This window comes from Cydia pomonella, chromosome 19 (assembly GCF_033807575.1).
Source record: "Cydia pomonella isolate Wapato2018A chromosome 19, ilCydPomo1, whole genome shotgun sequence".
NCBI classification, from domain to species: domain Eukaryota; kingdom Metazoa; phylum Arthropoda; class Insecta; order Lepidoptera; family Tortricidae; genus Cydia; species Cydia pomonella.
Window position 1 is genome coordinate 15,061,236 of NC_084721.1, and position 23,652 is coordinate 15,084,887.

Genomic DNA, 23,652 nt, shown 5'->3' on the forward strand with positions numbered 1-23,652 from the left:
AACAGCTACTCGAAGTTCAAATCGTCAGCAGCGCTTCGCTCTATCCACTTCGCAGTTTCGCTGTGGAAGGAAGAGGAAGTAAAGGCGCCAAATTTCCCCGATTCGGTCACTACTGGCGATGTTAAGTAAGAAAACATTTTTACAGTACATATGGGGCTACTTTACAGCACTAGTGCGAGAAGTAGCATATTACGTTACTGTGTCGAACATTTAAAGGGCCATATGTACTGTAAAACGTTGTACGATACATGTGCGAATAGGTAATTCGCAACTCGTGTCGATTTAAAACACTCCCTTCGGTCGTGTTTTAATTTATCGCCACTCGTTTCGAATTTCCTATTTTTCGCACTTGTATCGTAATGTACTATTTGCTGTCCATCAAAGAAATTCTTATGCTTCATCTGTAATAAGGACGTTTCTATCAGAATTTCGGTTGGAATTTCAAACAGAAACGTCCTTATTGCCCTTGTAGCATAAGAAACCTTATCTGATGGAAGACACATTTATTTTTAGATCCTATAGTTTATTTTAAGTATGAGATCTAATATGGAAGGTGGAGGTAAGGAATTAAATCTCCATTTACCAAAAAGTGTCATCAAAAAATCTTAAATAGGTGGCGCTACAATACCTAGAATACTAGAACAAAAAAATCAAATCATAGACAGCGCACTACACTCCGTCAATAACACCTAGATTCTTAGCTACTCTAGCGCTACTCTGGAGAGATTTGGAACTACTATTTATAGCTGACAGCTAAACACATTTGCAACAGTTCTACCGTAACAGATTCAACTCCTTTTAAATCCACACTCCATAAGATCTAAGATCACTCATTTGACAGTTGTCTATTGAAGTTTGTAGTGATGAGGCTAAGACTTATCGTTTGTCAAATCTAGCGATTATAAACAAATTAGTCGAATCGATTTTACAGACGATTTTTGCATGTTTGTATTGTTTCGTTTGTATTATTAACTATCCTTTTTTTCCACAATGTATTTATTTGTTTATTTATTTAAACTTTATTGCACAAAATACAAAAACAATGTACAAATGGCGGACTTGCGGACTATAAATCGAAACGACAGTTCATATTCAGGGAGGAAAATGGGGATTATGTTTGTATGGAAAAGCCGGGGGCCCTTATCTCAAGTAAACTTGTTTTAAAGAAATTTTATGTCTTTGACAGATACGTAAAGAAAGAAGGTGACGCAGTAGCCATGGATGAAGTCGTGATGGAGATTGAAACAGACAAGACAGCGCTTCCAGTCATGTCGCCAGGGCATGGGAAGCTCGTGAGGTACTTGGTGAAAGAAGGTGAAGCTATCAAGTCACAACAGCCTTGTTTTATAGTAAGTCTGTCGTCAGTCCTCGAAACAGAAAAGACATCATTATAGGCTTTAGTTAAAAACTGAGCTCGTCCGAAGAATCTATTCAGAATGATGTTCAAAGCCGTATTGCTAACACCGTATTGAAAGTATTAGCTAACACTGAACACTTAATAAACATTGAACATCATTCTGATCGTTTGTTTTTAAAAACAATACTAAATAGATTCTGCAGACGAGCTCAGTTTGAAGATTCAAATTTACCTGTCTATCTGCGCGCACCCCGACTGAAAGGGACAAGGGTAACCAGGACAAACGAATAACAATTTTTTAGATGCCTTTCTTTCGTCTGACATGATTATGTTATACTCTGCTCAGTAAATTCAAGTCGGGGGACTCATTGTTATCACAGAATAGCGACGTAATAAACAATTAGGTACCTACATATGCAGTTTTATTATGAAATAAAATAATAAATTAAAAATCCATTTACGTAAAATTGAGTCACTTAACTTCTAAGTGGGATAAATCCACTATACTCTCTAAGAAGATTATCTACCTTGTTACTTTTTCTTTTTATACCAAACTCTTAAATCTCAAAATTGGATGTAGGTATCCAAGTTTTAAGTTAACCGACTAAAATGTCTCAAACTATTCACTCTATCGCATCAAAACTGCTATTAGCAGTACATACTTAAAAAATCGGACAAGTGCGAGTCGGACTCGCCCACCGAGGGTTCCGTACTTTCTAGTATTTGTTGTTATAGCACCAACAGAAATCCATCATCTCTGAAAATTTCAACTGTGTAACTATCACGGTTCATGAGATACAGCCTGGTGACGGACGGACAGACGGACTGACGGACAGACAGCGGAGTCCTAAGTAGTAATAGACCTTTTAACCTTTGGGTACGGAACCCTAAAAAATTAAAATACGTATTTGGATATATCACAATACACATATTGCAAATGAATTCAAAGATATACTCGTGCTATAGGTAGACGTGACCGGCGTGGCGCCCGCGGCCGCCCCCGCCGCCGCGCCCGCGCCCGCCGCAGCACCCGCGGCCGCCCCCGCCCCCGCTGCCGCGCCCGCGCCCGCTGCAGCGCCTGCCGCCGCTCCGGCGCCAGCCGCAGCCCCGGTTGTGTCGAAGGTCGCAGCCAAAGCCAAAGTAGCTGCGGGACCTACTGTAAGAATAATTTTTATAAGTGTTGACTTTGGGGAAGTACTCGTAAGCACCTACAATCTGTGGGAATCGCTGTTTTTTTAATAGCGGGAAATGGTGTGCTGGGCTAGGTATTCAAAGCTGTGGAAGCGGTAGGTTTATCATGGAGAAAGATCTATATATGGTCCATTTTTTGAAGTCAAAAAAAGTATCCAGACTTTCATCTACTTATATATGTATATTCTGTGAGAACGAGAACGCAGCTCCATCTTTCTCAGACCTGGAAGAAAATTCAAAACCTCTTGTTAAAAAAATTTAATTACTTTCGGCGCTTTGCTTTTGTTTCAGTCTTCACACGGTTATTTCGTCTATTTCAGGGTTTCCCAACCAGTGGGGCGCGTCCCCCTTGGGGGGCGTAGAGTTATTCCAAGAGGGGCGTAACGATCGGCTCCAGATTTACCCATAAAACTATACAAGGCTCAATGCATTAATTTATGTACTCTCCATTTTGGTCCCTAGCTCAGTACTGTTTTAGCATAACGTTGGGTGAGGCGCATAGGCTACAAGGTTGGGAACCCCTAGTCTAGTTAGATGTCTCAACTACATAATTTTGGACGTGTTTAGTTTCTAAAGTTCTTTACCAATTTAAGCAATAACGTCGAAACTAGTTTTATTCTTCAGAGAAGACCGAGATAACAGTCCCGTCAATCACATCCTCCTTCCTTCCTCATCGCTCATCGTCCTTCGAATTTTATGGATACATCTCGCACTTGAGCATCTAAAAAAGAATATATACCACTCACATTTAATATAAATAATTTCAGTTAGCCGCGCAACGTCTCACAGACCCTACGAAGACGATATCAGGCACGCGCACCGAGCATCCCGTGCCTATGAATAAGATGCGTTTGCGCATCGCACAGCGGCTCAAGGAAGCACAGAACACGACGGCCATGCTTACTACCTTTAACGAGTGTGATATGAGGTATATACCAACTTCGTATAATCGAAAGGTTCTCGATTCAAACAAGCATACGGCCCGTCTGATGCTAAGCAGTCCCCGGAGCCTATGGACGCCTGCAACTCCAGCCTAAGGTTTTACATGTGCATTGCCGACCCTCGTTGAGCTCTGGCAATCTTACATACCGGCAGGAACAATACACTATGAGTAGGCACTAGTGTTGAGTGCGGTTTCCTGTAAGGTACTTCACTAGGCTCTGCTCTAGATCTGGAATGACCTCCGCTGTGCTTGTGCCTTACCATCACAAAGCGTGATGATATTGACAGTGCTCATACCTCTCTTTTGGACGTAGTTTAAGAACGTACCCTTACCCAGGTCTAACCCGGGTCCGGGTATATGTTCCCAGATTTTTCGATGACTGGAAGACGTATTTTGATTGAAATAACAGATTATAAATTTGATCTGGATTTGTAATGGATATGAGCTCTGAGAGTCAATGATGTTTCTGGTTAACCGAATTTCAATTTTGACACTGATAGCTTTTTTGTTCGAAAGGGTGATGTCATCAAGTCAGAGCCAACCCCATCAGGCCCTAGTAATAGTAAGATGTTATAGGTATTTAATTAAAACCATGGTTTTTAATCAAAACCACAATCAACGAAATACCAATATTGAAATTTTTATATAACTAATATATGTATTGCAGATAAATTAAATAAGTTTTTTTCAGCAAGCTCATGGAGTACCGCAAGGCCAACCTAGCCGCGTTCACGAAGAAGTACGGCGTGAAGCTCTCCTTCATGTCTCCGTTCCTGAAGGCTTCTGCCAATGCGTTGCTGGACCAGCCCGTCATCAACGCGGTCATTATAGACGGCAATATCGTTTACAGGTATAGACACTTAAAACTAGATGCCACAAGTGTTACAACTAAGAGGTACGGCGTGAAGCTCTTCTTCATGTCTCCGTTCCTGAAGGCTTCTGCCAACGCGCTGTGCGTCATCAACGCCGTCATTATAGATGACCATATTGTTTATAGATAGTGAAAACCAGATGCCACTTTTATTTTAGATTTTGTTGCTGAGGATTTTAATTTCACAAATGATATAGCAGTTTTTATCAACTTTGTCCTATTCTTTTGATGTTACAGGGACTTCGTAGACATCTCTGTAGCCGTGGCAACGCCGCGAGGTTTGGTAGTGCCGGTACTAAGAAACGTGGAGTCCATGGATTACCCGAAGATAGAGCTCACCATAAACGGAATCGCGGAAAAGGCGAGAAACGGTTAGTGCCAAATCATACAAACCTTACCCAAGGGTCACGGAACGCTGCTTCGAGTGTGCTCGCTCGACGTTGACGCCGACTGGCATACATTCTATCTGTTATTCTGATGCCTCAGGGATTTTGGAGATAGACCTTTCACTTCAACACTTTGTTCATAGATGAGTGTATGTTATTACTGACTTTGTTCCTACGAAGTCGGTGCAGAATTAACTTAGCTTAGGGCCAGTTGCCGTAAACGGTCTGTCTAACTATTATACTTGTCCTGACGCGGCGAAAGATCACGCATGAGAGTACCTCCAACTTGCTCTTGGATAGACTTCATTTATAAAATAATTGAAGAAACAATAAGTTTTTACCGTATTTTATTACTTAAGTGTTACATTTCTAGATAAAAAATGTGTTAAAGTAGGTACAGTCATATGGGTGTAAACATCTTACTCAAAAATTATGACTCATAGCCAGGGATCGGAACCGGTTTTTTGGAAAAACTCTGAAATAAACATATATTTCGGTTTATTTTATACTCCAAATATAGGACTCGGTTGTGTTTTCAGATAACGACTTCGTATTATTAGATTGCCTAATTAGAAATGAAGTAATTAACAAAGAACGAAAAAATACCGTTTTCGTTCCCATACAAAAAATACCGGTTTCCGATCCCTGGTGTACACATCTTACAAAAAAATTATGTCTCATAGCATCTTATTCCAGTGTAATAAGAGCGTAGTACCATGTTTATGAGACGATTCTCTCGACTTTATTATCGAAAATATGTATATATTTTTGCAGCTGACTGTACCAAAAAAGTCTAAAATCATTTGACATTGACCTTTACTCCATATAAAAATGAACTGCCATAGGGATCATCATTCGTCGCGTCAAGTATAAGTAGTTAATTACGTTAGGTAATTCCCCAGAGCTGTAAATTTTGCAAGGTGCCCGCACTAATGCTTAAATTACTTAATCTGTCCGTATTTTTGCGCATAGACCCACTAATGCAGACATATTCTTATTTCAGGCAAACTGACTCCAGCGGACATGCAAGGCGGCACGTTCACGATCAGCAACGGCGGCGTGTTCGGCTCTCTGCTGTCCATGCCCATCATCAACCTGCCGCAGTCCGCCATCCTAGGCATGCACGCCATTTTCCAGCGGCCTGTCGCTGTCGGGAAAAAGGTTAGTACACAAAATCTAGGACCTGCCCTCCATAAGTAGTAGATACAACTTTGGCACTTTTCACACTCAGGCATTCCTTTTTCCCAACTGAAAAGCAGAAGTTTCTACTTGTTAAAAATTAATGTAGAGTTATATTGATCTAATTTTACGTGCCTCTTATTTTCCTAAGAGACGAATTTATGATCGTTCACTCTTTCCAGATTGAAATCAGGCCCATGATGTACCTGGCACTGTCCTACGATCACAGACTCATCGACGGTCGCGAAGCCGTGCTCTTCCTCCGGAAGGTCAAATCAGGAGTCGAAGACCCAACGTCCATCCTCGCTGGAATGTAGCGGAAGACCCAGCTTGGAACCAGTGATTTTGCCTTTAATAGGTACAGGGTTGTGTGATAGAATCTTAAGCGCTTATTACATCTAGTACTTACTACGGTTTGTAGGAAAGCCGGGCAATTGTGCTACCACCCTATTAAGGCCAGTCTAGACGGAAACAATTTTTCGCCGATTTGATTAAATTGTCTGATCAAATCTGGTGGTGCGGACGCAAACGTCAATTTGGCTCGCCGATTTCGACCGTCAATTATGACATAGGTATGTGAATAGAGGTGCGGACGCAAGGATACCAATTTGTTATTAGCATTTGGATGCATTTTTTATGTAGAGGGCTCGAATATCGCCATAAATCTAAAATTTGTGGTTTAATTGGAGATGACACCAATGTCTTTTGTGATCCAATAGGTAGATTTGTTCCACCCGTCTGGACTGGCCTTAAAGAATCCTAACAGTAGTTTTCCGTTCCACGTAGTCTCAGAACACCGTTACACAATCGATATATCTAGTTGAATTTAAATAAAACATTGAATAAGTATTTTTAGCATGTCTTGAAACCACTATTTTTTTTACATTTTTAGCAGGTATTCTTAACGATGACGCCGGTTACTGATCTACCCACCTAACGAAGCCTATACGTTGCGGATTTGAATTTATTAATATTGCTTACTTTTCTTTAATAAAATCATTTTTTTATTCTTAACAATGTTCTGATAATCCAATTTAAACTGTCGTGAGACATACTAACATTAAAATAATTCTACAGTCCCCTCCAGACTATGCGCGTGAATCGCGGCGCGACTTCGCGGAGCGAACATACCGCGACGTTGACGTAGACTCCACACTCGCACAGCTCGCATGTCTTTAAACCGAAGTTCGCACCTATTCGCACCGAATATAACCAAGTAGCCGCCATAGAAGGTTATGACAGTTTAACAGATTAACCGACTCGTGAGCAAATCGCGGCGCGAAGCGATTGCGAGTGTGGAGTCTTGCAAGTTCGCGCTTCGCGTCTCCTTTGACGCGGGCCAAATACCGACAAAAAACGGGGAATAAGGTGCGAAGGCGTGAACGATCTGCGAAATCAACCCGAGGGCCATCCACACTCGCCTTCGCGGCTTCGCGCCTCGATTCGCGCAAGAGTGTGGAGGGCCCTTGAGGTATAAGCCCCCTCCAGACTATGCGCGTGAATCGCGGCGCGACTTCGCGTAGCGAACATACCGCGACGTTGACGTAGACTCCACACTCGCACAACTTCACGGCGATTTCGCAGTTTGGTTCGCGGCAAGATGGCGCCGAAGCGTCAGCTGATCGGATTTAGTTTGCAGCAAGGCACTGATTCAAACTGGGAACTGTTAAATTGATTTTTGGTTAATCAAGTCTCTTTTACTCTCACTAAGACGTAATTAGAGTGACAGAGAAAAATTCCCGCAATTGACGAACTTCGATTTTCGCGGTAAGCCCCCAGTACGCGAATCACGGCCGTCGTGAACGCTGCTCGCACTGTTAGTGCTTGAGAAACGAGACCTAGGCTCTCCGAAACATGTTGAGCGAGTGACTAAAAACACGTGAGTGTAATTCGTAGAATTATTTTGATGTTCTGATATTTCATGAAGCGGAATACTCGACCCGACCATCGGAAATCCATGATACACCGGTCCCCTTTAGAAATTGGCTTTAAAAAGGATCGATGTAATAAGCGCTTTAGAATAATGCCTAGAAGCTCGTTACGCTAAGGGCGGATTATACAACACAATAAAGTGAACTGACCTAAAGGTCTGATTAAAGTCTGCACTGACTACATCACACTTGACATAGTAGGTACCTACTTGGCATGCTTAGCGTAGACAGAGGGCTTACCGCGAACCACGTTCGACGTGTTGCCTCCCTGTCACACTTACGTACGAATTTACAAGTGCGATAGAGAGGTAACACGTCAAACGTGGTTCGCGGTAGGCCCTCAGATTCTAGTTCTATCGAGATAGTTAACAGGTTCCCTGTCCAGGTGCCCCCAATGTGGGATCATGAAGCTTTTTAGGAGTCCGTGCTTCCACTATGGGTCTAACAACTTCAAAGTAAAAGCAAATTTGGACGTGTGCCTTTGAATTGGGACAGTGAAAGTGTTAACACTGGAGTCTGTGCTTCTGTGCTCAAATCGAGAGCCATATATAGGTACTTAAAAAAAAATTGCCTTCTCAAACATTGAATGGCGCAATCGACCTATAGTTGTAAACGAACAATTAAGACCTACATGGTTGCTGCAATTGTATTATTAAAACTACCTACAAAATATTTTTATTGATTTTTAAGACAACTCTACTGATTATGCATTATGGTCTGTTACTTAGCGCCACTTGCACCATACCACTAACCAGAGGTTAACCAGTTAAACCGTTACCCAGTGTCAAATTGTACTGGTAATCATGGTAACTCCAGGTTTAACCTGTTAACTCCGGGTTAGTGGGATGGTGCAAGTAGCGCTTATAGATTAAAAAAAAAGTATATCAATGTTTGTATTAGCGTCACTTGCACCATTCCACTAACCGGAGGTTAACCGATTAAACCGTTAACCCAGTGTCAAATCGTACTGGTAACCATGGTAATTACAGGTTTAACTGGTTAATCCTGGGTTAGTGGGATGGTGTGGTGGCGCTTAGTGTAATGTCCGGTCAGCCTGGGTTGTATGTATTATAACAAATGATGTCAATATATACGTAAATTTGTTACGCTCTTTGTTTTATTTATTTCGGAATTTCCTAAAACTACAGCAAGGGATGTAACTTGGATGTAACAAGATGTTTGACAGCGAATCACGTTGTTTTTTACGCATAACGCGTCTTCTTTCTCGCACATATCAGTAAAAGAATACGGATCAAAGTCAAATGGCGTTCTAAAAGTTGTGACTACAAAATTTTGTTTGACAAACCACCTCTATTTCAAATTCTCTTTGCTACTATGCACAAGAAAACCTACAAGAACGGTAGATGGCAGGACTTGCTTTGGCGTGAAGTGTCAACGTACATGTTTAGTTCTATGGAAGGTGGAGGTAATTAAATCCACACTCCATATTTAGTTCGTTTCCGATTCAGGGCCCCTACCGGGAAAATCGAAGTTCGTCAATTGCGGGCATTTTTCTCTCTCACTCTAATTACGTCTTAATAAAAGTAAAAGAGAAAGATCCCCGCAATTTGCGAATTTCGGTTTTCGCGGTACACAAGACGGCGCGCACGCTCCAACGCGCACGGTCCCTATATGCAAGTTCTGGGGGCCTACCGCGAAATTTGAGGGGGATCTTTCTCTTTTACTCTCACTAAGACGTAATTAAGAGTGACAGAGAAAAATGCCCGAATTTCTATTTTCGCGGTTATAGCCCTACCCCCTACAGTTCACGCATGCTCTTGCCCGTAACAGGGTATGCCATCTAGTGTAACAGGGTTTCGTTCCGTAGTTAGCCGTCCGTCACATTAATCCTTGACCGGGTGCTATTAGTGAATATCATAAACCGAAATAAATGTGGAAGAAAAACTGACCAAGGCCTGTGTCAAGAGCTAGAATCGAACCAGCTACCTCTGCTAATTCTGCTATTGCGGCAGGTGTCTAAGCCTCTCGGCCACCCGGTTCACGGCGGTATTGGCCGAGTTTTTCTAACTTCCTGAGAGCTTAGTTGAAGTAACACAATATTTAATTTGTATCAAAGAGTAAAGTAAGTATAGTAAATATCATGTATCATGTATATGACAAGCAAAAGGGATTACTTGCCTTCACGCTTTGTATCCTTTTGAAGGGAAAACTTTGCGATAGAGTCTGTTCAGAAAGAGAAGAGTAGTGGAATGTATTGGGCCCCATATATTCCACGACTCTTCTCTTTCCGATCAGACTTTAACTCAAATACGGCGCTATAGTTTTTATTGAATGTCATTATTGAGCTCTATTTTTATGTTTTTTTATTATAAGTTTTGGATCCATAGTTCAAAAGTTAGACCGGGGGGGGGGGACAGATTTGTTTTTCTTTTGGAGCGATTAAATATCCGAAAGTATTTACTTTATCAAAAAAAAACTTAAGACCCCTATTCGTTAGAAAATACCTTTCCAACGATTAAACTTCCCACAGTTAAAGCGAAAAAAAAGTTCGGCCTCACTTTACGTGTAGAGGAGGTATCGTATATTTTATTAAGATTTTATTTTACCACTTTATCGGATTGATTGATTTATATATGGAGCTTTCTAGCAGTAACGATCACGGAGCAAAGCCTTGGACAGACTGACGGTCGGGCATAGCGAAACTATAAGGGTTCCTAGTTAGGGTTGAAAAAACCCGGAAAATTCTCGTTTTTTTCTAAAAGCCATGTTTTTTTAAGTTTTATTCGGAAAAAAACAATGTCACTTAGTTTATGTATTTTTCCGAAAAATACAAAAAAATCGGAAATAAACGGAAAAAAACGCATTTTGAAAAGAACTTGTGAATTTTTCCATTTATATTTATTTAATCTATAGTTTACACCTGCTTAGTGGTGTGTTTTGTAATGCACATTAATACCTGTGACTTAATGGGTCAGTTTGCTGAATACCAAGCAAAAGGCGGTTTCTGGGCCAACGAATTCATATGGCAGCCTGTAATGACCATAAGTCCTCTGAATTGGTGGAAAGGATTGTGTGGAACAAAACTTCTGTCAACTATTGCCGTAAGGTTACTTAGTATCCCTCCGTCATCTGCTGCATCAGAGAGGAACTGGTCGTTGTTTGGTCGCACCCACACCAAGGATAGGAACCGGCTTTTGCCAGAACGGCTGAATAAACTTATTTATATTTGATCTAATTTGCACTTGCAAATTAACAGTTCCACTGTCGACGACGTCATTGATTCGGGTATGATAGATTTAGATGATGGCAGTGACAGTGATTAATAAATGTGATAGGTAATTAGTATTCAAGTTTCATTTCTTTCCCAAAAAAACTGAAAAAAACGAAAATTTCAAAGCGTTCTGAAAAAAAACGATTTGATTTTTTCGAGAATTTTCAACCCTATTTTTAGTTGACTGCGGAATCCTAAAAACATGACATTACCTTTGCTGTACGCCAATGAATAGAATTCCAGACGCCTTCTATATACCCATATAGATGGCTTCTGGAACGATTTTGATAGCACTGTGCAAGTTTTATTTGGAACTTCATAATTTCAATGAAGTTTGAATAGGTATAAAAAATAAAAACAACACTTACTCAGTCTGTGTTATCAAAATCTGCGCAGAGTTAGCTTGTTCTGACTCTATTTCATTTCCTAAATAAACAAAGAAACTTATGACGCAAACACTGGTTCATTCATCGGGCAAAGAGTAATAATTTTGCCCATCGTCATTTACCACCTACGGAAAACCTACAGAACGCGTTTATGCAGTGGAATAAGATGGACGTATGAGGCTTGCCATTGCCAAATGCCAATGTTAAGGAATTATGGAATATACACTGAGACGTACAAAGTTGAAACTTGAAACCGTACAGCCAGGGCTTGGCCAGGGCTATAACCACGAAAATCGAAGTTCGTAAATTGCGGGCATTTTTCAGTCACACTAATGACGCCTTTATTGGTGTAAAAGAGAAAGATTTTTGCTGTTTGCTGACCCTGGCTCCTGGCCTGATCAAAGCCTGATACAACAACGAAACATTTTTTTTAACAACTCGATTTTAAATCGATTGCGAGAAAAACATTCGATAGAAATTCATAATTTTGTACAATGGCAACATTGATAACTGTCACATTATCAAAAAATTAAAAAAAAAATTGGTTGGTAGATACGGATTGACGGAAACGTTTGCTGTGTATTTTTATTATTATCTTAGCAAGATTTATTGTTTATTGACGCATTATACCTAAGTTTCGACGTTAATATAACGTTTCTCTATAAATAATAGTATTATTTCTCGGTTCCGTGCAGTGAGTATGTGGTAAAACCGTCAAAATGAGGCGAGGTCATTCTGGCATCGGTGGATGGCGGAATGAGAATCCAAGACATTTTTGGCCTCGCGGAGGCGGTGTACCTCGGCATGGGCCTCCCCAACAATACCCTCTACTAGACCTACCCGCCAAGTAAGTAAAAATAATCACTAAGCAGTAAATAATTGGATTGCATCATATTGCGCGCCTAAATGTGCCCCCGAGTTTTTTTTATTTACTTAAGTTTTTCTGCCTTCTTCTGCCTTGTTATAAAATACTAGTTAACCTTCTAGGTATTAATCATTTGAAATTATAAATGTGTATTTTTTTAAGATATGGAGGGCCAAGAATGAACAGAGGAGGACCACATTACAATCCTCACATGGGACCAAACCATCGAATGCGAGGAGTTGACCGTCGATCATTTGGACCACACGATAATCGGCCTCGTTTTCCAGGGCCCACTGACCGGTACAACTATCAACCACCCCATTTAAGAAATGATGACAACAGTGATACACCAAATTACAAAAATTTAGTTAGTTACTGTGGGGGCAGAAGAAATGAACAGACACACATTAATAGTATGGGGGATATAGACCATAGGCAAACCTTTAGTTCGCCTCATACACAAAAACCTTATGGCCAGCATCCTATTTCACCATGGGCTAAACCTCCAACTGAAGACAGGGGGGCTAGTTATGATGTGAGAGGTCACAGACGACCAAGCCAATACAATGACAATGTGGATGGGAACAATATTCCCAATTTTACAAGCCACAGACCACCTTCATCTGACCATTATGGAACAAATGTAGCTTCAGCTATAGACAACTCGAATTCATTCAGCCGCTCTGTTGATGATACTGTAGATATTGTAAGAAGAAGGCTATTAAATCGGAATGAATCTCACACCAATACAGATCCTCCTCCTGATCAGAACCCTAATGAGCGGACAGATTCCGAGGCAGTGTCAACCACATACCAAAGTGAACCACAGACGCCTCCAACCAGAAAAAGGATACAGAGACGAAGACAGAATACCCAGTCTAATTGTGATAAAATTAAAAACAAAATTGTTCACCAGTTGTTCAAAATGGACAAGGAAAAACTTAATAAGTTGATGGACAATCCAAATTCATCTTCTAAGTTTGAATATGCCATTAGTAGCCTTATAACAGAGTCTCAAAACAGTTTGGATAGACATTTGAGGTCTGTTGCAGAGAAGTCGCTATGTAGCTCTAGTACAGAATTTATACATGATGACCACAACACTATATATGAAGATACATTTTTGAAACAAATGCAGTGTATCCTAGAACCTCAGGATACAGTTTTGCTTGAAGATATCAAGCCGCTGGTAATGGCAGAGTTAAACAAAGTTCTGCAATTAGATGAATTTGATCAGAAATTTGAAAGAGGTGATGTAGATCTTAATTACTATGCATCTGAAGAATTGGCTATCAATACAGACTATCCTAATAACTATGCATATGATAACACAGATTTTACTAATGATGTAGTGCCGAACTATCCCGAAGAAGAGAACCACTCTTACTATGAAGACAGGCAGTTTTCACCAACCAATTTTCCTGAGCAAGACACTCCGGAAAGTCCAAGAGGGCATGAGCAAAATGAGCAGTACAACTATGAGCAGCCTGCCAAGTTATTTGAAAGAAGAGCAGCTAGAAAGAGTTGTGACTACAGCCAGCTCAAGAAGAAAAGTGCTGAAAGTCGTGACCAAATGAGACGCAGCATTGACGAAGAACGGAATAGGTTTAATGATGCAAGACGTAAGCTAGTGACTCCACCACCAGTGTTTGCAGCAAATGTAGAACAGCTATCTGAAGAAGAAGACCCGTTCGCTGACTTAGACAAACAGTATCATGTTGCTGTTGACCACAATTTTATTGAAGCCGAATTGGACAAACAATACATGGCTGCTAATGAGAAAACCTGTGTCACAAATGAGAATGAAACAAAAAAACAACTAATAAGCTCTGTTAAAGATATTTCACCAACGAAACCTATCAAAAGGGAAGTTTTGCTTAGCCCAGAAATAGACCCAGCTTCTATAAAAAAGGAAATTGATAACCAGTTGCTGAATATTGCTAAATCTCCTTTGAAATTATCTTCTTCCACTAATAAAGTTCGGAGGAGTCATAGAAGGACTCATTCAAGAAGTGAGAAGAAGATAGATGTCACCGATGTGTCCATTCATGACACCAGTCATAGCAAAGATGATAACAAAGAATTGAATACTGAAAATATTAAGCTTGAATACAATCCAGAAGTTACAGACAGCCAAGAAAGTATGAAGTCAGAAAACTCGAATACAGTCAAGTCTACTATTGCACTAAATTCTCGGAAAAGATCCATTGATCAAAAGCCTTCTCATCGAAAAGAAAAACGCAAAAAGAGTGACATCAGTCCTGAAGCAAATAAACAGATATTAAATAAAAATATTATCATAAATGTTAATGATTGCGTATCAAAGTCCACAGAAAAGAAATGTGATGCTGCTAAGTCCATATTCAATTTATTTTTCTCCAAGGACGAAAGTGGTAAAGAGTCACCAAAAGAGAGTAAAACTGTTGAATCCAGTGATAAAGCTTATTCAGATAAATATGTTAAGAGGAAAGAAACACCAAAAAAGAAAGATAGTGGAGATAAGAGGAAACATTCCTCAAACAGTCATTCCATTGTTAGCCCTATAGATACCAATAATAGTTCTAGTGAAGCACAACCCAAAATGGATATTAAGAATAAGCTTAAGACAATAGATATGTTTCACACTCATCCAGTTAAAGTATCTAATGTGCACCAAGCACATAGAAATACAGCACAAGCACTAGCTTCTAAAAAAGAAGATAATATTGACAAAAATACACCACAATCCAACAAGACAATCAAACGACATGTGGGGACGCAAATGATTCATAAATCACGTACTAAAGAAACGCAGACAACTTTGTCCAAAAGTTCAGTCTCAAGACTATGTCAAACTGAAGTAAAAAAATTGGCAACAAAAGCTATTCAAACAGATCCTGTTGTTATCGAAAAGTCGTCTATTAAATCCAGTGACACCTTTGAAAGGATGAAAGAGATTGATCTCGAAATACAAGTATTACTACAAGAGAAATTTAAACTGTATAATTCTATTGAAACAAAAGAATCGTGTTCTAATGCTATACAAAATTTGGGTATGACTGTCTTAAATGTTACTCCTAATGAAGATGGTAAAGATGACGAAACTAATGATGATGGTTTATCAGAAGACGCCATAGTGGATAATTTCACCAGTATTCCAGTGGAGGAATTGGAACAAATTGCACTTGAAAGTGTGCAAGATGTACCTATTGAATCCCCTAAAAAGACTAAACGAAGTCAACGTCGAGCCGTTTTAGAGAGGCAACGGAAAAGCGGCCTCCGGTTGTCAAATCGAACTGTAAACACCGTTGTTGATGTTGCCCAAAGTCCTACTGATCGCAATAAAAGCAATAAGAAAACTGCTACTCCCAACATATCATTAATAGAGCAGATTATAACCGATGACCGACCTTTAGAAGATATCATATCCCTTGACGATTATGAAAATCCAGAAGCTCCAGTAACAAAGAAAAGCAAATCTAAAAAGGCACAAAAATCTAAAGCTAAAAAACAGCCACCAAAAAAAACTAAATCTACCAAGCCTGCTGTCAATCTCACTGATTTCATATTAAAAGAATGCCAAGTAGTTTTAACTAGAGAGGATTTCAGCAAGTACCTGTCTAGTTCTGAGAAATCAGATGAACCACCAAAAGAACCTGTCATAGTAAAAGATGTGAAATTAAATGAGCCTGAACCTCAAAAAGTCGTAATAAAAGTGCCAGATGTAGTAGAACAACCAGTTGATCCTACTGACATGTTAGACATGTTAGATGTATCGGAAGATATAGTTATCGGGGACAATTGTGAAGTTAAGTCAGGAGAGAAGGAGACAGAGAGAGTTTCGATAGGTGATGATATAATTGTGGATAACAGTCAGTCGTCTTCAGATGATGTGGTGGTAGTTGAGGGGCAAAGTGAGGATGAGTGTAAGATGTTCGACTACTCATCGGATGAGGCCCTAAAGCGGGAATCTATCACGGTCACTGGGAATGCTGATGCTGTGCTGGCAATAGAGGTAAGTGTATGTTTATTGACTAAATGTCTGTATTTTGAAGTCTGAAGGACAAGGACAGACACGGGCGCCTGGCCAAGATGACAATAGTTGATAGAAAACGCCAATCAAAATTCAAAACAAATGTTTGAAAATAGTCACGTGACTTTTTTGAGCATCTGTCTGCTCTGGCGATTGCGTCGCGATAATGCGCCATTGGCCAATAGCGCGCGTTTCCCTCGCGACAGCGACGCGTCGGCCGAGGCACGTCTACAATGGCCGTTTTGTGCGTGAGGAAATTGCCTCGCGCGTATGCTCGCTCTGTGTGGACCCGTCTAAGAGGGAATATTACGCGAAACTCTGCATAGAGGGCGCCACTACCACAATCCATCACAATCTGATGGTCTACCGCGAAACAAGAAAATTGAAATTTCATTATTTAACCTCTCTATCACCCTTGCATATTCGAGCGAAAATGAGGCAAATAACTAAATTTCGTTTTTCCCAGTAGGCCCTTTGTAAACAAGCCGCCTTGATGCATCAATGTCATATTTTATTATCTGTGAAAACTTGTCTAAAAAACAGTTTAAGGTACAGTATGTATAAGTTACTCTATGGTTTACGATAGGTGCTAGTGCTGGACTCTGGCGGCAGAAAATTGCAGTAATATTCCCTATCGCCAAAATTACCTTTTTATAAACACTTATTATTGCCAACTTTACTAAAGCAATAGATCGTGTCATTCACGAAGACTTGTGCCTTGATTCGTAATGTCATGTTATTAAAGGTTAGATGTCACAAATCTGCGCGTCATAGTGGATGACACGAACTATAGTGGACAACCGCTTCCCCATACAAACATAGTTCTTATTTTCGTCCTTGGATATTGACATTATAGAAAATATTTTTAATACAATTTAATTAGGCGGGTACAGACAGAGCGAGCAGCCTCGCGAGGAAATTACCGCGCGGCAAATGGCCAATGTAGATGTGCCTCGGCCGGGGCAGCACGCTCTGCCGAGGGTAACGCGCGCCATGCCTACATGAGCCGTTTGCCGCGCGAGAGTATTTCCTCGCTACGCTGCTCGCTCTGTGTGGACCCGTCTAACGTCTATTTCCTCATCGTGTGCCTTCGATTTTTTTATTTTTTTAAAAGAAAGCTTTTAAGTTTTTGTCCTTTCAGGCCATAGACAACAACTTCATAGCAGCATGCCTAGACGGCAACGTGTACCATTTCAACAGCGACGGTCAACTGTTGACCACATTACGGGGGTCCAACTTGGCGGTCACGTGTCTGATCGTCGTCAAGGAGAAGTATGGGACCACTGTGTACACCGGCTCTCTGGACTCGAGGATACGATACTATGATTTGGAAGTGAGTACTTTAAACACAAGTGGCTCTATGAGTTGTAGACCTTCGATAATCTCAAATGTAATTATTATAAAAACTTTATATATACAATTTAAAAAATACATAATATACAAATATAAAAAACCGGCCAAGTGCGAGTCGGACTCACGCACCGACGGTTCCGTATAAACCTGTAGGTATATAACTAAAAGTTCACCCATCATAACAATCGAGTCATATCAATAATTAATTTTTTTTATTATATGATGTAACTAAAAATTTACGGTTTTCGCATTTTCTCCTTTATCTGTGCTATAATATAAGACGTTGCTTCGTACCAAATTTCAGGATTCTGAGTTCACGGGAAGTACCCTGTAGGTTTTGATTCCCTTGCGAGTGTCGAAAATTTGCGGCATAAACGGCTGTATCTTTTGATTGCGTTGGCTTAGAAGTTTGATTGTTTCACAGCTCCAAGGGACAATAGACCTGAGTATTGATATAAATTCCAGCTTGATACCTCGCGTTCCTAAGAGAAAGGGTCTTGACAGACAGACGGACGGACGGACAACAAAGTGATCCTATAAGGGTTCCGTTTTTCCTTTCGAGGTACGGAACCCTAAAAAATCTAATACTTGCTTCTGGGGACAAAAAACCTGCAGTAAAATGTAGAATGACCCAGCGGTGTCAAATAGCCGACCGCATAGTCACCGGAAATGGACACCCTTCTAGCCATTTTTTTAATACTGATGCAATTAAACATTCCAAAGCATTGCAAATTGCTGAGCTTGAAAAACCTTGTATCATTTGAATGCATGCGACTTATTTATGTGCACTCAGCAGAAAGGCGAATTGTTAACATTTTGACGTATAATTACAATCACATGTTATAATTTGTTTACAGAATTAATGAATGAAATTAATTTAGTCCAGAAAGTATTTCCATATACATCATACAATATCATTACATAATAAAATAAAATACAATTCAATAACATAAATAAAATTTAATAACATTATATTAAATTAAAATTCAAATAAGGGCCTGCGTCCCGGGTCAACCCGATCCCGTCATGATAGGCTTAAAGTCAGGTTTGACAGTTAGAGTCAGGCTGTATGTGTGCAAGTGTTATTTTATATGTCATAATTTCATATAAGTTAGACGTTTATGATAACACTTCCACACTGTGTTATCAAACACGGTACAGAGTTAGTTTAGCCTGACTCTATTTTTTTTTTTAAGATAGGTACAGAAACGACCATCGTAATTAAATTTATTTTATGTTATTTTGTGGTAAGATGCATTATTATTTTTTGAAAATCTCCAATAATATCGGACCCCCTAATAATTATGTAAAAAATACTGCACCTAGTTTGATGAATTAGATTTTATTTTATCCGATTTATTTTTGGTGGAACTACACAAGGTTTGTATTTATTTGACTTCTAGTTTTGAGGTAAATTTCTACAAAAACAAAGAATATACAAGATGTCACAAAAACAACACATTCCTTTTTTGGGCAGTCATATAAAAAATTGTGAGGATACGTTTATTATTTGATATCGCGTACTGATTAGAAAAAAATAGAAGACAAACTTTTTTGACGCGAATAATTTTTGGCCTTTGTATAGAGAGTTGACCGACTTGGACGACTTTATTTTTATACTAATTTTTTTTTTGCCACAAAATAAATGTTTCTTCTACTTTTGCCTAATCAGAAAAAAAACGAATATGCCCTACATCAGTGATGGGCAAACTTTCTTCATGGTGGGGGGCCGGAAAATTAAAAAAACCGTTTTGCCGCGAGCCATATACTAATTATTACGAAGGACCGGCGGCGGACCGGATGAAACCCTTGCGCGGACCGGAGCTGGCCCGCGGGCCGTTCTTTGCCCACCACTGCCCTAAACGGATCTCCACAATGTTTGTTACATCCTGTATAGCCCCGTTTTTATTTCAGACTGGGTTGGAAAAGGGTCCAGAATGCAACGTGCTGAGCCCCATCCAGACCATGGACCGCGCGTGGGACACCGTGTACGTGGGCACCAGGACGGGCTTCGTCACGCAGTATGAATGCAAGGTATGGAGATGAGTTGCTAGATTAGACATTGGTCTCCAGTTGATATCTTTGTGTCCTGAAAATAGCGTCATCGGACTACCAGACAATCGGCACTCCGGCATCGCTTCATGGTAGGTATTCCACAAATACGCACGAAGCGTTTTGCTTCAACATTTCTTATGCGACCTGCCAAGGAGTGGAATGCCCTGCCCGAGTCTGTGTTTCCGCATGAGTACAATCTGGGTCTCTTCAAGGCTAGGGTAAATAGGTATCTCATAGGTAAGCGTGCTCCACCGTAGACCGCATCATCACTTACCATCAGGTGAGATCGTGGTCAAACGCCTACCTATCGTTATATAAAAAAAAAAAAAACATTATACAGGTTGTTTAACATAGATATAAGTAGGTTTTACTGTACTTAACTAACAAATATGGACTGTAATTTGGTCTGAAATAAATATATACTGAATTGAATTATTTAGTCACCTGCAATAATTTACGGGCGGAATATATAGGTCATACTGAGCATTTACTATGGGACCAACCCCGAACCTCCCCTCTTTCCGAACAGACTTGTAAGTGTACTAAATCTGTTGCAGGAATGATATTGTGTACTTATTTATAACTTTGTATATCAAATAAAAATACCAAACTATGAATTATAGATTATCCTTGGTAACAGACTTATAAAGTGTTCTAAAACTGTTGTGGGAATGATTTTGTGTATTTATAACTTTGTTTATTAAAAAAAACTATTCATTGAAAATTTAACTTGATAACAGACTTACCTTGGAAGTGTCCTAAAACTGTTTCCTCATTTCAGAACAACATGCTAATACCGCGGAGTACAATGAAATTCTCGGAGCAGTCTATTCTCGCCCTTCGCGCCCTGAAGGAGGGACCTAGAAAGGTAAGATAGTTGATAGATTCGGCTCACAATGATAGAAGACATGAGTAAATAATAACACGGCCTATTTTTATACGATATAGTGTGTCATCCACGATGACGCGCGGATTTGTCAAATCTAACATTTAATAACATGATATTACGAGTTAAGGCACGCGTCTTCGTGAATGACACGATAATAAGAAAAAAATACAAAAAGGTGATGCTATAGGATGCTAATTTCTGCCAAATAATAACTAATATAATATCTAACCCCCTTATTCATAAACGTCAAGTTACGATGCCGCTAATAATCATTTGTCCCTTTCCATCACACCAATACGTCGGAAAGGGACAAACGATTATTAGCGGCATCGTAACTTTAGTAGACGTTTATGAATAAGGGGGTAAGTGTTCGCTATAAACGGTTAATACAATACATCACTTAGCACTTTATTATAAGCGAAGTCTCAGGGCTAAACGAAATATACAATATTTTTTTAGGTGTTGCTAGTAGCAGCGCGCTCCGAAAACGTAACAATCAAGGACGCCCAAACCGGGCTTCTGATGCGGACCCTCGAGGGCCCGCGCATGACGGTGTACACACTCGTGTTCGAGGAGGGCAAGGTCTACTGCGGGACCTCCAGCCACCAGATACACGTGTTCGATTATAACGTGAGTACTATAGTCTAGAGAATCGTTACTGTCATTAAAAAGATGTGATTTAAAGTTTCAATATGTGTACCGCATCCCTCTAGGGTTGCAAGTGCGGCACCGGCTTTTGATGTGGGAGTATGGGAGATTTGTTATAGGTTTAAAGATTATTGCTATAATTTTCAGAGCGGCTCCCACTGCGGCACGCACGAGGGCGGCAAGGGCGCCGTGTGCCTGCGCGCTACCGGCGGGCTGCTGTTCGCCGGCTGCTACGACGGCTGCGTGTACGTGTACCGCGAGGGCGGCACGAGGCCCGTAGCGCAGCTACGCGGCCCGGGGCTCATGCTGCTGTCGCTCGCCGTCGTCGGCACTAAGGTGAGTGTAGCACACACACGGCCGCTACGACGGCTGCGTGTACGTGTACCGCGAGGGCGCCACGCGGCCCGTAGCGCAGCTACGCGGCCCGGGGCTCATGCTGCTGTCGCTCGCCGTCGTCGGCACTAAGGTGAGTGTAGCACACACACGGCCGCTACGACGGCTGCGTGTACGTGTACCGCGAGGGCGCCACGCGGCCCGTAGCGCAGCTACGCGGCCCGGGGCTCATGCTGCTGTCGCTCGCCGTCGTCGGCACTAAGGTGAGTGTAGCACACACACGGCCGCTACGACGGCTGCGTGTACGTGTACCGCGAGGGCGGCACGAGGCCCGTAGCGCAGCTACGCGGCCCGGGGCTCATGCTGCTGTCGCTCGCCGTCGTCGGCACTAAGGTGAGTGTAGCACACACACGGCCGCTACGACGGCTGCGTGTACGTGTACCGCGAGGGCGCCACGCGGCCCGTAGCGCAGCTACGCGGCCCGGGGCTCATGCTGCTGTCGCTCGCCGTCGTCGGCACTAAGGTGAGTGTAGCACACACACGGCCGCTACGACGGCTGCGTGTACGTGTACCGCGAGGGCGGCACGAGGCCCGTAGCGCAGCTACGCGGCCCGGGGCTCATGCTGCTGTCGCTCGCCGTCGTCGGCACTAAGGTGAGTGTAGCACACACACGGCCGCTACGACGGCTGCGTGTACGTGTACCGCGAGGGCGGCACGAGGCCCGTAGCGCAGCTACGCGGCCCGGGGCTCATGCTGCTGTCGCTCGCCGTCGTCGGCACTAAGGTGAGTGTAGCACACACACGGCCGCTACGACGGCTGCGTGTACGTGTACCGCGAGGGCGGCACGAGGCCCGTAGCGCAGCTACGCGGCCCGGGGCTCATGCTGCTGTCGCTCGCCGTCGTCGGCACTAAGGTGAATGTAGCACACACACGGCCGCTACGACGGCTGCGGTACGTGTACTGCGACGGAGGTAGCTGCGGACGACCGGGGTCCTAAAACTTCTCATTTACGCTCGAAGGGGCGAAGGTAGGCTGAGATAGAGATATGACCCTGTTCGTCAGTTTGGTTTGGGTCTACTATAGGAGAGGAGCGGCCAAAGTGCTCAAAAAGTGCGCGCATAATTATATTGCTCTCCCGTTTGTGCAGTGGCATTGACCACTGGCATCATCGGCGGGACAACAATGTACGAAATTATTCGTGCTTAGCGTCCTAACTTTAGCTTGGTACAGTAAAGGTGTTAAATATCGACACGGGCAAAGTGCCAAAAATATGTATACACGACCTTATTGCCTATAAATTAAAATAGTGTACATATTTTTGGCACTTTGTCCGTGTCGATATTTAATGCCTTGACTGTACTGCCAAATGAACCATATTTCTGTAATATTTGTAGTATAATTTATTCATTTTTTTGCAGATCATCGCCGGATACAAGGACAGGAGTTTGTACATATGGAAAATTCCACTTAGCATACTTAAAGAAATGATTTTGTAAATTCTATCGTCTACCATACTTAGTGTTGTAGATGTTTTGCACTGTTTTAACTGTGTGTTAGGTTATTTTAGTTACGGGAACATGTATTTTACTTTACTAGATCGTAATCTTTTCATTAAAGTTTAATTAAAATGTTAATTGGTTTTAATGTACTTGTTTTATTTGTATGAGAACTAATATTAAAAATTTGCTATTAATTGTGTCTTATTTTTAAGCCGTTTACCAAATAAATTGTCAGTCCTTATTTAAAAAGGCAATTTAGAGTTATCTATTCCCAAATTGAGGACTGACGGGACCACAGACCCACCAAACTCTTATGGACGGGACAAGGAACGAAGCAATACATAGAAGTGAGATGGAGATATCTCCATCATCGTGTCTCACGTATCCTCGTAAGAATCGTAAGATCCACACCACACAAAAAAAAAACATTTGAACTTAAAACTAATTGGGATAAATTTTGTTTGTTTGTTAAAGCAATGAAAAAAAGAAGGTTTATGAAAGGTTCTAATTATGTAGAAACGT

At 41.3% G+C, this 23,652-nt stretch overlaps 2 protein-coding genes across 3 annotated transcripts; both read left to right on the plus strand.

The window, feature by feature from the left end:
• The first annotated feature begins 17 nt into the window (after positions 1–17).
• On the plus strand, positions 18–6,415 carry LOC133528310 (dihydrolipoyllysine-residue succinyltransferase component of 2-oxoglutarate dehydrogenase complex, mitochondrial-like). The gene is made up of 7 exons (XM_061865650.1): positions 18–1,349; positions 2,324–2,515; positions 3,316–3,476; positions 4,183–4,341; positions 4,600–4,733; positions 5,752–5,909; positions 6,110–6,415. Exons 1-7 carry the CDS (start codon positions 1,122–1,124, stop codon positions 6,242–6,244), a joined length of 1,167 nt encoding a protein of 388 aa, XP_061721634.1. The 5' UTR covers positions 18–1,121; the 3' UTR covers positions 6,245–6,415.
• A 5,620-nt stretch (positions 6,416–12,035) lies between these two features.
• LOC133528290 (uncharacterized) lies at positions 12,036–23,324 on the plus strand. Of its 2 annotated transcripts, none has more exons than XR_009800975.1 (8): positions 12,036–12,323; positions 12,504–16,335; positions 17,495–17,686; positions 19,621–19,740; positions 20,543–20,629; positions 21,110–21,280; positions 21,446–22,544; positions 23,050–23,324. XR_009800975.1 is itself a non-coding variant. In XM_061865620.1 (8 exons), the coding sequence occupies exons 1-8, from the start codon at positions 12,196–12,198 to the stop codon at positions 23,125–23,127; spliced, it is 4,797 nt and encodes a 1,598-aa protein (XP_061721604.1). In that variant the 5' UTR covers positions 12,036–12,195; the 3' UTR covers positions 23,128–23,324. The 2 variants fall into 2 exon arrangements, 1 of the variants encoding a protein (XP_061721604.1); XM_061865620.1 differs by having other exon boundaries at positions 21,446–21,634.
• The last annotated feature ends 328 nt before the right edge of the window (positions 23,325–23,652 follow it).

Coding starts and splice junctions, on each gene's coding strand:
- LOC133528290 (XM_061865620.1), top strand. CDS start 12,196: ATGAGGCGAGGTCATTCTGGCATCGGTGGATGGCGGAATGAGAATCCA. Junction 17,687..19,620: donor TACGATACTATGATTTGGAA/GTGAGTACTTTA, acceptor TTTTTATTTCAG/ACTGGGTTGGAAAAGGGTCC. Junction 19,741..20,542: donor TCACGCAGTATGAATGCAAG/GTATGGAGATGA, acceptor TCCTCATTTCAG/AACAACATGCTAATACCGCG.
- LOC133528310 (XM_061865650.1), top strand. CDS start 1,122: ATGGAAAAGCCGGGGGCCCTTATCTCAAGTAAACTTGTTTTAAAGAAA. Junction 1,350..2,323: donor CACAACAGCCTTGTTTTATA/GTAAGTCTGTCG, acceptor CTCGTGCTATAG/GTAGACGTGACCGGCGTGGC. Junction 3,477..4,182: donor TTTAACGAGTGTGATATGAG/GTATATACCAAC, acceptor AGTTTTTTTCAG/CAAGCTCATGGAGTACCGCA.